Source organism: Fringilla coelebs (genome assembly GCF_963513975.1).
Source record: "Fringilla coelebs genome assembly, chromosome: 1".
NCBI classification, from domain to species: Eukaryota; Metazoa; Chordata; class Aves; order Passeriformes; family Fringillidae; genus Fringilla; species Fringilla coelebs.
The window spans coordinates 40,716,963-40,733,340 of NC_140028.1; the positions used below are offsets into that span (position 1 = coordinate 40,716,963).

The window sequence follows — 16,378 nt, forward strand, 5'->3', positions numbered from 1 at the left end:
TGAGCTTCTACTCTAAACCAATCCAAAAGTGCCAACATCACCCAGAAGATGGAGGCCAAGAAGAAGAAGGAGAAAGGCTGGACATGCCCAGATTCCTCCATCTTGCCCCCCGAAATCCCCATTCTAAAAACCCCAAAATCTACTTTTTCACCCCATGATAAATTCACTCTCATTCTACTTTAACTTTCGTGGCTTGTAATTCTTCATACAAGGTCGGTAATTGTTTTTTCCAAGAGTTAAATCAAAAGCACAGGGATCTTGGGCTCTGCGCCAAGGTCTCTGACCCCCCTGGGCAGGGTCTCGAGCCCTCCAGGGCAGCTAGAGGAATTTCCTGGGTTCCCACACAACCCAGCCCATCCCATGGCTCTGGGGCACGTGTAGGTATATACAAACCTACATGCGTATATTTATGTGCTCTAAATAGGCGTATACAGTTACACCACGGACTGCGCGCAGCCGCGGGCGGGGCGCCATATCCCTCGCCGGCCGCCGTCACGCTCACGTGAGCGGTGTCACATGACGGCGGCAGCGGCGGGGCCGGCGGGTGCGCGCTCTGCCCGGGCTGCCAGGGCCGCCCGCGGCCTCTGCTCCTCTTCTTCCTCCCTTCATTCCCTCCCTGCTTCTTTCCCTCCGGCCCTGCACGGCCTCCGCCGCCGGCACGCCCCTGTGGTGAGTGGGAGCTGCCCCGGGCCCTGGGGCGGTGGGTGCTGGGGTCGGGCCGTGCCGCCTCATGGCCTGTGGCGGGGGCTCTGGCGGGCCCGGGGGGTGCGGAGGGCTCCGCAGGGCTCCGCAGGGCTCCGCGGCTGCCGCCAGGGTCCGGGCTCTGCCGGGCCCTCGGGAGCCGGCCGTGCCGGTGAGCTGTGCCCGGAGCGGCAGGACCGTGCCTGCTCTGTCCCAGGCGCCTCTCTGCTTCTGCGGCTTAACTGCAGCTCCTGAAACCGCTGGTACCACTCTGCCCTCGGGCAGCGTTTGAGTGGCTCTGGGTGGGTCAGAGAGCCTGGAAACCTTCCGTGGTTCTCGAAGAACAGAGTAATGCCCCCTGTGTGCGTGTCTGCTCGGAGAAGGGGTTTCAGAGGGAGGGCATTTGTCCTTCTCTGTTTGCCCAGGATAGTTCCTAATTTTTTTCTTTTTTTTGTTAGAACTGTATTTTTATTCAGTCATAAAGGCAGGGTGTGCTTGCGAGGGATAGGCCTGAATGTGCCTTGCTTGGTCTGTAAAGGGAGCCAGAACAGTCCAGAAACAGGCTGTGTGGAGAGGCTGGGTACAGTGCAGGTTGTAAGGAATTCCAGCTCTAGCTGGATCTGGAGTCTCTGCCAACAGACTTCTTGTTTTGGCATCAAACTCAGGTGGAGATTTAAACCATAAAGGAAGGGGGAAGAAGTGGTGAAGGTCATTATCTGTGGTAATGGGTTATATCCTGATAAAGAGCTTCTGTTCATATTTATTTTTCAGTTTGCTTTCTGTACACTAATGATCTTGATTTTCTTGTCAAGTCTGTGTGGCATAGTTTTAATTTATATACTTGTGGGGTTTTTTTCCTCCCTGTAGTTGAAGTTTACATGTTTCTAATGTCTAAATGCTCTTAGGCAAATATCTGAAGTAAGTCAGTCCTAATGTGTGGGGGTGGGGAGGATATGCACTGAATTTTAACCATGGAAAGAGGATTAGGAGAGAAGACAGATTCTCTTATCTGTAGGGCTACTTGGATGATGCAGAAGAGCTGCCTTAATTCAAGTACCTTAATTTCATTGTTCAAGGATTCACAAGTCTGGGAGTTTTTTAGTAATGGTTTGTGTCTTTTATTTTTGGCTTATTATTGGCTACACTTGAGTGTGTAGGTATAGCTTTTTTTTGTTTGTTTCCAATAAGCCACATTTCAAATACTTTATAAAACTTGGATTTTTTTCAGAAACTAACTTGTGCAGTGTTAAGGAATGGGACACCTGGAAGCATATTTTTCTTTTCTTTAAAATATTGGACAAATACTCAGCTGTTTAATAAGAGGTCTCAAATCTGATTTGCACTTCTAGGTACATTTTAATTATCTGTCAAGATGGATATCCGAGGTGCTGTAGATGCTGCTGTCCCAACAAACATCATTGCTGCCAAAGCTGCTGAAGTTCGGGCAAACAAAGTAAACTGGCAGTCATATCTCCAGTAAGTAAAACATTTCCACATTCTTTTCCCCTTTTAAGTGTTAAACTTTTTGAGATTTTAGGCTACAGTAGAGCATTGTGTTACAGTGAAGAATGTTCTGTCTGCATGGATTGGAAAAAGTCTACATGAGATGGAAGTGGCTGTGGAAAATTTTCTTATGACTTATTACCAGAAAGGGAACTCTACTTGTATCAGCTGAATGCTGTAATGGCAAATAGTGTACGTTTGCACAAATGTGTGGTAAAACTGTTTCTTTTCTTGATAATTCAAACACCAGTCTCAATTTCAGCCTTATTGGATGACTGCTGAATTAAGAAGAGTTTACAGTAATAAAATTGTCTTAAGTGTAAGTATGGTATGTCTGTTGCTGAAGTGCTTTTTGTGGAAATACAAGGAATTCTTTTTTGGGAATACAAGGAATTCTGGAGGGTAACTTAAGCAAGTAAATCGGGGAGTAGGCTGAAACAAATTCTTCAGTCTGGGGAGAGCTGTGCTGCTGTTCCAGGCAAGCTCAGTTTCCTTTTGCATGGTTGTGATGGCACTAGGAGAAGCAAGAGGGGTATTGTCCTGAGATGATGTAGAGACAAGCTGAGGAAAAGTTTTATGGGTGAGGTAGGAAATGGGGAGAAGAAAGAGACTTTCACTAGTCTTCTGTACTCTGAAGTGGAATGAAACATTCTTGCAGCATGTTCCTTGTGACAGGTGGGTATGAGAAATGTTGACAAAGTGTAAATTACTGTTTATAATAGCAACTAGCTTTATAATTAATTGCTTTGTAACTAAAATGGAAGAAATCTTCATGATTGTAGAGGTACAAGCCATACTGATGATGCTTTCTGATTATCAATATTATACCACTTAAAAAAATTGGGATTTTTTTCAGATTGCTGTGGTACATATAAATATGTCATATATTAAATAACCTTGCAAAACTGTGCTCATGTAAGTTGAGAAATGCTAACCCAGTGAAATCTTACTAATGACTACCTGCTTTGCCCTGTCCTGTGTATTTCAGACTTGCTTATTCCATTCATTGAATTATTCTTTTCTTTGTGATCTTCTGAGAAAACTTTTTTTTTTGCTAGGCTATTCTTAAGATGGCTATTCTTCTTCAGTTCCTGGTTGAGTGTGGTACTCAGTGGCTTTGCAGGCAAAAGAGAAAGGTTGGGGTGGTAACCTGATAGGGGTGGCTCCCAAGCGCTTTTCTAACAATCTAAGGGGCTTTTGCTGTTACTGTGTGCCCTTTTATCTGTCTGATGGGAGTGTGTCCCAAGGATTCCTGGACAGCTGTTCCTGGGCTGTCCTAGCGGCAGTAGACAGCTGGTTTGCAGTTACTTGGGATGAAGAGTGCAGTTAGTTATTCACTGTTCATGGAAATGAATATGAGATTCTTTCGCTGCTTCTCTAGAGTTTGTGTAGGGCTGTTGAGAAAAATCTGTTACTTTTGTATAGGAGATGGTTATATTTGATAAGGAGTTGAATTGTAGTATTATTTGTTTGAATATGTGACCTGCTATTAATAATTTTCATTCATTCTTGGAATTCTCTTTCTCTGGTGCAGTGTGTGAAATGGGCAGTTTAGTTTGTAAATCTGGCAGCAAATTTTACTATAACTTCTTTTATCTACAGGGCAGGGTTCTTTTTTGGATTTTATCTGTGGAATTTGATTTGGTTTTGTTCTGGAATCTATGAAGGAAGAATAAACTAGTTATTTCCTCTCTTGGAATTAGCTAGGTTTTGAAGGCTCTTGTAGTGCATCTAGCTATTGTTTGTGATCCTATGAGAGGATGAGTGAGACTTTTTGATGCTTGCTGTCCTTTTTGTGTCAATAACAGCGTGTCCTCTTTATTATTGCTCTGAAATAAATGTAATTTTTGTGTCTTGTATTTACTGAGACACAAAACCTGGCTGTCTGGCTAAGTTGGCTTCAAGGATTGACTTAAATGGTGCCAGAAGGATTGTGGAGCTTCTTAAAGATACCTTCTTCTTTGGCTAAGGACTTTCCTTGTAATGGGTTACTGAAAAACATCAGCAGAACTTTTGGTGCTTCCAACGGAAATAAACTCATACTTTGGTTTGGACATGTCCTTTTTTACAATGAACAGGTTTGGATGTGATGGTGTCTTTGAGGCTGAGCTTTAAGGGATTTATTGGAAAATCAGTCAGTGCAGTTATATTGATTCATTTCTGGAAAGAAGCACATTATTTAATGAATGGGAAGTACTTTCTTTGATGCACCTGTTAGAGGCAGGTCAGAGTGATTTGTTTTGGCCTGGCTTGTGAAGAAGGAAAATGAAGTGCTTGAGAACTGACAGCTCTATTTCTTTTGAGCTCCTTGTTCTGATTGTCTGTGCACTTACTGTGGTAAATTTGCATATAAATATATATGAAGGTATTACTTAAACTCATCAGATGTTTTTAAATTAAAGGAAATATTTTTGTTTTCCCTAAGTTAACATATCAGCTCAGGTGTGACATGATTTTTGCTTCTTAAACATGATTTATGCTTCTTAAACTAGAGGCAGTACTTATATAGTTGAAGAAACTGTAGCTAGTACTTAGATAGTTGAAGTCAAAGAATTTCACAAGAAATTCTGATGAAATCTTTTTTCTCTTCTGCCTGTGGCAGTTGTATGTGTATAAAGGTGCTTTGAAGATTGCATCACTTGCAACAAGATTTGGCTCAGGGTCACACTGAAGGGCATTCTGAAGTTCTTTTTTCCTCTCTCTGTTCTTCAGCGCAAAAGTAAAATAGCTTATTTGTAGCTGGTCAGACTTCAGTAGCCTGACTTTTCTTGTAGAGTCAGTTCAAGCTAAAGATTAACTGATACAGTGTTTATTCCATCTCTGAAAGTTGTAACTGTAAACTAAATATCAAACTACACTAACACACAACTGCTGACTTTTGATGTTTTTTCTGTGTACTGTTAGATATGATAATTGTCTGTATTGCCAGCTTGCTTGTGTGTTCACTGCTCCTTACAAGAATTGGGCTGTGATAAAAGATAATTTATTTTCTGGTGCTAAAATGTATCCTTTCTTTATGTTGGATTCCAGCTGGGGTCTGTTTCTGAGGGAGAAGAAAGTAACAAAGCTTGTAACAGTGGAAGGTGATGTGTAGGTCTGCCTGTGGAAGACGTTAGCTCTGTATGGACTTTGCTGCCTTCGGATCTTTGGGCTGGTTGCAGTTCAGAGGTGTGGGTGCCCTCCTTGGGTTAAAAAGGCATTTGCTGTTTTGCTCTGTGTTGTTGCTTTCAGCATTTGCCTCAGAGTGTCAGAATCCCAGGGGAGGGTGTGTTGGCTTGCTTGAAGCAGGTTTGGGTTTGCTTTCTTAGGGTAGTAAATGAGTTCTGTGGAAAATTGCACTTGTTTCAGAGTTTAGCTTGCACCTTACTGCACTGTAGGTTTTCTAGATACACTGCATTTGACAATACTTTATATTTAATTAGATGAGATACATGATGGCTAATTTCTTCATGGTTTCCTGTGTGTTTTCAAATACTTCACAGGCATGTTTGTGAATTCTGATGCTAAAATATCTGTTCTGTTTTCATGGGGATGGAAAAACCTTCTAAAGCAGGTTAAATATCTCAGACTTTAAAAGTCAGTCTTGTCTTCGAGGAAATATAGACGTTTCCTAATTTGTAGAATGTGGGGGATTTTCTTCTGCTTTGTTTTGTGGGTTTTTTTCCCCCCCTCAAATCTGGTTGAGTCTTGTAGAGTACATTCAGTCTGTTTTACTGTTTTAATTTTGTAGTGCTAAAACTGTTGAGCAATTGGATAAATTTAGTGTTTCTAGGTACATGCAAAGTACTGTAGATACTTGGATAAAAGAAATGATGACTTGATATGATGGCTTCATATGAGCTTCATATTTGCTGCATATATAGTTAATTTTTGTAATACAAAAAACCTGAAACAAAGTAAAAACCAAACAAAAATACCCTAACCTTCAGTGTCTTTGCTAAATCATCCGAACAAAAAAAAAAAAGGAACAAGAGTTGATGGAGGAAATGCACAATTGAAAGAAGGAATCACAAGATTCTGAGTCATATTGAGCCATTAGGTGGATTTAAAAATGGTGGTCTTGCAAATTCATGCTTTCTGAATCCTTGAGTTTGAGTCTGGTCTCCTCTAGCAAATGCTCTCAAAAGGCAGCTCTTGGTATCCCAGGAACAGAGCTTTGAAAGGTGCTTACACGGCTCCTGTCCTAAACCTGATATACTCAGACAGGAGGAAAAGAAAAAAGGGGGGGAATTGTCATGTTGAGATAGACAGACTTTAATAGAACAGAAAAAGAAGAGGATAAAAAAGAAAAGACTAATAAAGGATTCATACTAGATCTGCAACACAGAACTGTACCAGCTACTGGGAAGAATATTAACTATCCCAGCTGAAACCAGGACACAGCTGAAGCTCAAAGTGACTTCTATCTTGGCAAAAGACTGTAGACACATCCTGGAAAATAACAAGTTAAATGGCTGCTAGGAAGAAGGATGGAGGGATGCTTTGGTTGCTTGTTTGCTAAAAGGTGCCGTGAAATTTCTGTTGCTTTGAAGAGGGGGTGAGGAAAATGTGTAATAGCATCATGGGACTCAGTATCAGCTGTCTGAGGCTGTTCTGCACTTTCTCATGATTTTTGGTTGGTTTTTCTTAAAACCCCTCCCCCCCACTTTTTAGGGTTTACTGTATAATTAGTCATTTCAGTTTTAAAATGAGATGAATGGGAAGAGATGCATTTGAAATTACTAAAACTATTAATCTGATGTATGAGTTGATAAAATATTAACAGCTTGTTTAAAAAGCTGTCAGATCCCTTGTAATGTTTTGTATGGCTTGGAAGAGGTATTTTTGAATGGCGCTAACAAAGCGATAAAGAATAAACTTTAATGTCTGTTTTTCCTCACGGAAATATCAATCCCCACATCTTTTTTTTCTTTTTTTTTCCTGTGGCCTAATGTAGGATAAAAGCAAAAGCTTGAAAGCTTTTTTCCTTTGCAGTTAGCAGACCTCTTCTAATAGCTTGACTGTAAAGAAATATCTCTCTTCATGGGCTGAGGCTTTCTCCAACATTAAAGCTGAAAATTAAGTGTTCGTCTTAGGTCATCTTTGAAGTGTTTTGTAAATGGCAATATTCTTATAAACAAGCAACTTATCTGGTTACTTTTTATCAGTATGATCCATGACTCCCTGGCTTGGTCAGCATTATTTGAAAAAAAAGAAGCTTCTAGTTATGGGCATTTAAATTCAGTATTTGTGGCAGATTAATTGTCCACCTCTTTCCATAACTATTTAAATCCACCCTTAATGGGAAGGAAAGAACATAGGTCAGCCTAAAAGGCATGGTAGCAGCATGGTCAGAGTTGGCCAATCACATATTATTCATCTATAATTATTTAAGTTTTTGCAGAAGTTGGGCAAGGACTACCCTACCACTGGCTTTAGGAATCTTCCTTCTAGTAAATCTTGATTGTCTTTCCTCAGTGCATATGAGGATATCTGTAATAAAGCAGCTGGAATATAGGAGTAGCACACATGGCGCTGGACTACTTATGTTCTTTGCTTGAATAGTAAATTGATAAAAGATGGCTCTGTGATGAGGCCATACTCAAGACATAATAATTTAAGTAAGAGGAAAGAAAAGAACACATTGTAGGTCTTACTTTTCTATTTCAGGAATCCAGGTGAGCCAGTTGGGTAATAAAAAAGTGAACACTTCCTGCACCTCTAGTCATGGAACATCTGAAAACTAAATATGGAAAAGATGGGTGAAGAGTGCATGCTACATAGCTTTGCAAATGGAAGAGGCATTTCATTCAGTGGAAATATTAAGAGGAGATGAGTCTTGGAAATAACTGAAGCAGGAGTGTCTAATGCTTTCATCCCCTGCGACTGTGCATGAATTTCTTCTTTCCTGAAGCCCTCTTGGTATTACCTAGTAAAGGTAGTCACCTATTAAAATCTTGGATATTTATAGGACTACTTGATTTAAAATTACTTTTCTTACCTGAAGAGTACCTGACTGTGCTATTTTGACGAGTTTTTTTATTTCTTGTGATGTGGAGTTTCGTATTATAAAAAACCCCAGTAGTGTTCTGCAAGTCTGTCTGACTATTCAGCTGAGTCTACAGCTTTCTGAAATAGCACTGATGATGGCAGTAACAACTTGAATATTAAGTTGAAGAGAAGATTAAGTAGACATCTGTTATCTTACAGGTGTTCACAACAGTTCACTATATCAAGCCGCCTTGCTGTGTATTTGGATGAACTTGCATGCATATCAGTTTTTAAACTCAAGATGTGATTAGTGAAAGCTAAAAATAAATTAGGAACCATGATCTCTGTTCTCCTTACAGTTTTCTTCAGTGCTTACAGCAAACTTAAAATGACAATTAATTTTGTTTTTCAGCACTTATTTCTTGGTTGGATTAGACTGTTACTCATGTTATGTATTATCATTTTGGCATAACATGCTAGCTGTGTGTAATTTAGTTCTTATCACTGACATTGCATTCAGCCCCTGGAAGTTTAAAAATTCTTTAGAGAATGCTGTTCAGAGGCAATGCATAGGGAAGACTTTTGAGAGATTATTCTACCATAAGTTTTAAATTTTTTTACATGAGACCCTTTGCAGGAAGGAGCCAACTACATTATGGGCTATAGCATTGGTAAAGTGATGTGGTTGATACTGTATCTCCTCTACACTGCCCTCTGAAGACCCTGCCTGAAATGCTGCATCCAGCTCTAGGGTCCTCAGCACAACAAAGACATGGACCTGTTGGAGCAGGACCACCAAGATGGTCAGAGGGCTGGAGCACATCTCCTGCAAAAACAGGCTGAGAGAGTTGGAGTTTTTTAGCCTGGAGAAGAGAAGGCTTTGTGGAGATCTTCCGGTGCCTCAAAGGGCTTATGAAAAGGAGGGAGAGAGACTTTTTGTACAGGCATATAGTGACAGAACAATGGGCAATGGTTTTAAACTGAAACAGGGAAGGTTTAGATTAGATGTTAAGAAGAAATTCTTAACTGTAAGGTTGGTGAGTCAGTGGAACAGGTTGCCTGGAGAGTTGTGGCTGCTTTATCCTTGGAAGTGTTCAAGGCTAGGATGGATTGGGCTCTTCAAGGTTGCTTCCAAACCAAACCATTTTATGATTCTGTGATAGCTCAAGATGAAGGAAACAAGGTTTGTATGGTGGGTTGACATTGACAGGTCACTAGGTGTCCATCAGGACAGGACACACTTGCTTCATCAAAAGAACAGGGGAAAAAACATGACAAAAAGCTCTGGGGTTGAGGTATGAGGACAGGGAGATAGCTGACCACTTACTATGGTGGGCAAAACAGGCTCTGCTTGGTGAAATTAAATTCATTTACTGCTGATTAAATGGAGTAGGTTAATGAAAAATAGGAAAAAATCCAAGAACCACCTCCTATGCCCTCCCTTCTTCTCAGGCTCAACTTGGCTTCTGCTTCTCTGACTCCTTGCTTCGAGTGGTGTAGGGGAGTGGGGTATGAAGGCTGTGGCCATTTATAACACTCACTCTGCTCCTTCCTTCTTACTCTTCCCTGTCTCCATCCTGAGGTGTCCTCCTCATGGGTTATGGTCATTCACAAACTCATCCAGCATGGATCCTTTCTGTAGATTCCAGTCTTCCAGGGAGGTATTGCTCCAGGCCCTTGAGGTCACAGGTCCTGTAAGAAAACCTGCATGGACTGCAGTTTCCTGTAAGGCACATCTGCCTGCTCTGGCATGGGTGTCCTCCATGGACTGCAGGTGGATCTCTGCTCCACCTAGGACCTCCATGGGCTGCAGGCGTACAGCTGCCTCACCATGGTCTTCACCACAGGCTGCAGGGGAATCTGTGCTCTGGCACGTGGATCACCTCCTTTCCCTCTTTGTGCACTGATCTGGCAGTCAGCAGAGTTGTTTCTTTCAAATGTTCTCAGTTCTGTCGTATGGCTGCTGTTGTACAGCAGTTTTTACTCCTTAAATGTGTTATAGAGGTGCTACTGTCATTACTGAGTGGCTCAGGTTTGGTCAGTGGTGGGTCTGTCCTGGAGCTGGCTTGAACTGGCTCTGTCTGACACGGGGTCCACTTCCCATAGGATAAGTGTCTTCTCATAGGAGCCACCCAAGCAGTCCCCTACTAACACAACCTTGCCATGTGAACCCAGTACAGTTATTTCCAACTTACTGTTCATGTTACTTACAGTTTAATGTTTTTTTTTTCAGAGGTCAGATGATTTCAGGTGAAGACTGTGAATTTATTCAGCGATTTGAACAGAAAAGAAATCCAGAAGAAAAACAGGAGTTGTTGCAAACAGAAGGCAATCAAGTAACTTTCTTTTAATGAAGTCTCTTTTGGGGAGGAAGGAAATATACATATCTACTCTTCTTTTATTGTTGTTAACCATATACATACAGTTAAGATGTTCTGGAATAAGTATAAAGCTTGCTATCGTGATTCTTTTATTTTTTCTTAGATATGGGTTGGATGTTAGTTCATTATTTTTAAAACCTAGTAAATAATTGTTCAATATCATCTACCTTTGACTCTGTTGTGGGACAAACTAGCTCAAGCCTTCCCTCATCCCAGTTTACTTAATGACGCACACTTGTGCTTGAGTCACTTTGAGATTTTTTCCTTTATAGTTTATTGATGACAGCTGCTACCAGTAAGATTGCTGCTTAGTTAGCTAAGCAATTATAATTTCGTTACAGCATGAAGTTCATTGGCTGCTGAGGTGGATTTAGTTAGACATGGGTGTCTTGTGTAATTTTAGGCATGGTAAGATATGAGACCTTTGCATTGGACAGAGCTGATTCAGGACTGAATTGGCCCTCTGCCTTATGGAGACCAGGCAGGATGCCCAAAGACACTTTAATAATATTTGAATTAGTAGAATCTCAGCCTGAGGTTCTAGCACAGAATGTCAGTCATCAAGAGGATTGGGAGAGGCAGAGAGGAAGATGAAGAGTAGATGCTTTTAAAACACAAACATTTATGGCCATTTTTTGTACTTTAACTTTAGGCTGTTTGTTTTGCTTTCGTATTTCTCTTCTCTCCAAATTGTGGTGTGTTTCTGTTATCTAATGGATCATAGTTTGCATAGTAACAAAAACATATGTGGTGTACTTTATATGGCACTACATAATTGCAATGTAGCAGTTCAACATTCAATTTTCTTTCCATTTTAGCTGAATTTGGTGAAGGGGGAGCAGGAAGTGTAAAGAGTAATGTAACTATTTCAGCCTGTTGCTGAAATTGTAACATTCTTCAAAGATGAACAAAAATTTTTCTACAAGGTATATAGTAAGTGAACAGGGGAGTTACCTGTCTTCCTCCCTCTATTCAAATTGCTGAAACTTTTTTTTGTAGTCTTAGTTGCTGTTCTGTCGGTTGACTTGCTCTCACTACCATTAAAAGAAGGGTGCTGAGGGAGGCTTTCCTAATCTGACTTGCAACCAAGTATGTTGATGACTTTCACTTGCAAGTACTTATTTAATTTGAAAGCCATAAAACAATTTGTAAAGGGTAGCAACCAATGTGACAGAGAATTTTCTTTGTGAGATAATGTCAAATGTATTCATCTCTTATTGCAATTGAATAAGATGTTGGGATGCTCAATGCTTATGTAAGACTTAACTGTGAATTAATAAGATCCTGTTTTATATTATCAAAAGGAACAAAGACAATTGCTAATATTAATTTTAATGTCTCTTTTATTTTTCTAGTGTGCTAAAACATTTATAAACTTGATGACTCATATCTCCAAGGAACAGACTGTTCAGTACATTCTGACTATGGTTGATGATATGCTGCAAGTAGGTCAATAATCTGTATTATTTTTAAGTCTTTAAATGCATGCTTGAATGTTTCCTTAGTTTAATTCATGTATTTTCAGGTGTTTGTCATACTGTGTTAAAAATATTCTGCTAAATTTTTAGATCCTGTCTTCAGAGATTAAATGTTAGACCTAAAGTTATAAGGGTAACTTAGCTTGTAATATGTTTAAATTCTGGAAATAAAATAAATGTTTATGCTTGTTTGTTGGTTCTCAACTATGTTTACTTCGAAACTTGGTTGTTAAGGCTAGTGTTGCACAGTGGTTTCATTTTATGTGATCTTGATTTGCAGAATTTTTTTCTAAATACTTTTTACATTTGATATATCAGCCTATATTTTGGTAGACTTGTCAGTGTTAGATTAATGGTTGAATTTGATGACCTTAAAGATCTTTCCCAACCTAAACAATTCTGAAATTCCATGACTTGTGACCTCAGCTTTCTGTGGTATAGGGAGGATATGACTTCTCACTTGAAGCTGTTGAAGCTTTTCCTTTGAAGGTATTAATTTGGTCACCCTCAGCAAGAAAGTGTATTTTCTGCAGCTTGAGGTTTCCAACATAAGTTAGGTTGTTTGGACAACATGTTCTGAAATTCTGCATTGTTTAATTATAAATGAGGAACTTCTAATTCAGTGTAACAGCTCTTTGTAGCTGTGGACAACTGTGCCTTATAAGAATAGGCTATTAAACTTGGTCTCAGAGTGCTGAGCTGATTGGGATAACTCAAGAAGAGACTTTACTCAATCAGATAATCCTGCTTTTATGTTTCCTTGCTCTGAAGTTGGCTAAAAGAAGGCGTTTGGAGTGATATGACAAGATGGCTTGAGTTATGTGAGGTTTTTTCCCTAGCATTCACATTGTTTGATAGTTTCTCTTCTCCTGTTTTATGTTATTTTTATGTTTTATGATATATTTGATCCCAGGTTTCAGTGAAATGTGTTTAGTGCTATTAGTTTAGAGTATTGCCCTAGGAGGGGAATCATGTGAGTTCTAGTTCCTGCTGTGAGTATTCAGTATTTCAGCAGGCAAGTTGAAAAGCATGAATCTCTCCACAGTTTGTATAACACAGGGACCATGGTGTTCTTTCATGTGCTTGTCTGCCCAATAGAGCCCGAAGTGAGTATCCTGACATCTGGGCTAATAGGATAATAGCTAGTGGTGGTGGCAGCAATTTACTTATCTGTAGCTTGGTCACTTTTTCTCATTAAGTTTTACATTTTTTCAAGTGTGACACAAATGTCGAGAAGCAGAGAAGACAAAAATGATCCTCGATGTCATTCTTTGATTAGGATGCTGGGTTGGGGAATACCTTGTTTTGGTTTACACATTGAATAACAAACCTTGGCTCAGTGGAGAACTCTGTTTATTATGGCTACTTTTCTGAGGAATGGGTCTTGCTTTCTGTGCATTACTGGCCAGAGAAGTCATCATTTCACTTGCCCCTTTTCAGAACTTTTGAGTGTTCATAGGTCTTGTTTTGCTAATGTACTTTGGCATTAGCACATAGCCTGCAGCTACAGTAGATGATAGTTGATGATTTCTCCTCTGCTGTGGAATTAATACCCCACAGGTAATGCTTTCACTGGCCCACTTTTGAACAGATGGAATAGTTCTAGGTAGTCACAGAAAGTAGTTTTGAGTAATCTATCTTTTGCTCTGTTGTTTCTGTCATAAGTGGTTAGATGTGTTTTTTATGACATGGCTGTATTTTGGGCCTTACCCTGTCCCAGAAGTGGCATTTAATGTTAAATGTAATGGCTTTAAATTATTCAGGCTTTATAGTGATACAACAGAATTGAGATATTGGTGCACACTACATATTTGCTTTTGTTTGGTATTGAATGCCCTTTTCACTTTAGAAATTCTGCTTCAGTATCTGAAAGGCTGTACTGACTTTTGCAATGCGGTGTGTGATTGCATTATTCAGGGATGCTGGCGTAGAAGGCTTGTGTGAAGGCATCCACATGGCATTATCTCAGAGTTTCCTAACCCCTGACATCTCCACTCTGCAAGGCTGAAACAGGACCTCTGTTTTGTTCAGAGATTGGAACATACAGCCAGTGGTGCCTCATGGCACATTTTCAAGGTGTAAGATTCTTGTCAGAAAGCAGTATATTGGCCAATAATGGTGTGACTGTGAGTTTAGGGCAGGGTCTCTGCCGACTGCCTGGACACAAGAACCCACAGTATCATAGATTCATAGAATGGTTTGGGTTAGAAGGGAACCTTGAAGATATCTGGTTCCAGCCCTCTTGCTGTGAGTACGCCTTCAGCTAGACCAGGTTGCTCAAAACCCCATCCAGCCTGTTCTTGAAGACCTCCAGGGATGGAGCATCCCCAGCTTCTCTGTGCAACCTTTTCGTTCCAGTGCCTCACAGTCTTTCCCTTATACCTAAACCTACTCCCAGTTTGAAGCATTCTCCCTTGTCCTGTCAGTACATGCTCATGTAAATAGTCTTGCCCCATTTTTCTTGGGGTAGATATGAAATCTCCAGTCTTTGCCCGACTCATCTTAATTCAGTACATTAAAAGATTTTAAGCAAGAAATTGTTCAAGGACGTGGCCTTTCATGGTGCCATTGACTTTGAGTAAAATTTGCCTCAAGAAAGTATGTTTGCTGCAGTTTCATGAGATGAAGAAATAATATTTGAAGCTGCTTTTGACAGCTGGAACTTTTAGAAACTATTGCAGGTAGCAGTATTCAGTTTTTGTCTGATAATGACTGACTGTGGTGCTTCTATTATATTTCTGTGCTTTGCTTGTGAAGTGGTAAAAATTATGTCAACTGTGTTTTGAGCTCACCAAAAGCTTACTTGGATGTCTAGGATTGTTCCAGCAGTTCTACTTACTGATTTGATGACCTTTGTAAGAAAGATTTATTTTGAACACTGGCAAACATGAAATTAGTGTTGTGTTTACTGGATAAGATTATCACCATTCTGCTTACTTCTGAAGGTGGAAAGTGTTAGCCTATTGCCATCCTTGAGGAAACATTTTTTACTCTCTTCATCTGATAAATTCTTGAAACAATTTCTTTGGATTAGTGACCTTGTCACACTGCACAGTCTGTTACTTATGAAATCTTTAAGAACCTACACTCTAGTTGGTGCAGGTAGCAGCATCCCCTGAACTTCATTATGCTTCTTCAGAAATGACAGCTGCTAAATTATTCAATTGTTGATGCAAGAGCTTCAGAGTTTTCTTTTCATCAGTGTAGCTTCCTAGGAAAGTGCAACACTACATATTTCAGGGCTGCAGGGAGTTTTCCACTCCTTCCCTTCTGTCTTGATCCTGCACCTTAATAGCAAACTAGACAAGTCTTCTGACTGACAGCATATTGAAATTATTTCAACATTTCTGCTTCCAGACGCGTCTGTCTCCTCCTTAGTTATGTTGTAAACTGAACTCATTGATCTGGTAAGTTTTGATGTTTCTTAGCTAGACAGTTTGGCACATTCAGATGCTAACAGTGATTTATTTGATCAAACTGCCATTTCTCATCAAGCAAGCCTTCACAGAGTAAAAACTCTCCACCAAAGGCTCTGTGTCCCTGAGATCTTATTTTTGTTTATTTCATAATTTGTTCAACAAATTTTGAGAACATTTCTGGGAGCTTTTATGTGCATGCCATATAGAAAATGGATCACTGTCAGGGTTATAACTGGCAGATAACTGGTGACATCTGAGCTTCCCCAGTCAGTGATCAGGGCAGCAATTTGCAGCCCGTGTGGTGCAATACTGTTGTGGTTCAACCCCAGCTGGCAGCTAAGCACCACTCACTCACTCCTGTAGCAGGAGGGTGGGGAAGAGAATTGGAAGAGTAAAAGTGAGAAAACTTGTGTTTTCAGGTGAGGACTGTTACTTTCAAGAAAGGGTTGGTTGCAGCTCTAAGGCTTAGTAAGGTGCCACTGTTTGAATCATGGGTACATTCAGGTTGTCTTGTGCTTAATGGATCATATTCCAGCAAGGGGGCTTGTCTAGCTGGTTCTTCATCCCTAGAATTAATAACAGGGTGCAGAATTGATGGAGAAAAGCCTTTCTAGCTAGGGAAGTTTGAAAATTAAAATGTCAGTGGAGACTGAGATACTGTTGTTTTGTGAGTTTCTCATTTGCCTTCCTTCATGGGAGTTGTGTACTTGGTGGTAGTAGTTTGACTTCAGTGAGGAAACATCTCTTCAGAAGGAAAGCTTCCAATCCACCAGGAAGCCTGACTGGAAAGCATATAGAAAGGCTTGAGGAAAGCAAGAATTCAAATTTGAGATTCTTTTGGGACTGTCTATATTTTAGGCTATTAGGAAACAGCAGAGCTTTTCTTTTTCCTTCATGATTGTATGGCCTGTTCTCTGGCCTGCTGTAAATAGAACTGTAATAGCTG

The 16,378-nt window shown here is 40.2% G+C and overlaps 1 protein-coding gene across 2 annotated transcripts in view; it reads left to right on the plus strand.

The window, feature by feature from the left end:
* Positions 1 to 524: 524 nt before the first annotated feature.
* Positions 525 to 16,378, plus strand: part of ATP6V1H (ATPase H+ transporting V1 subunit H) — a 48,265-nt gene continuing 32,411 nt past the window's right edge. For both annotated transcript variants that reach the window (XM_084203108.1, XM_084203109.1), the window contains exons 1-4: positions 525 to 669; positions 2,031 to 2,157; positions 10,388 to 10,490; positions 11,891 to 11,980. In XM_084203108.1, coding sequence (XP_084059234.1) covers positions 2,054 to 2,157; positions 10,388 to 10,490; positions 11,891 to 11,980 — 297 coding nt within the window. In that variant the 5' untranslated portion in view covers positions 525 to 669; positions 2,031 to 2,053. The remainder of the gene's footprint in view (positions 670 to 2,030; positions 2,158 to 10,387; positions 10,491 to 11,890; positions 11,981 to 16,378) is intronic.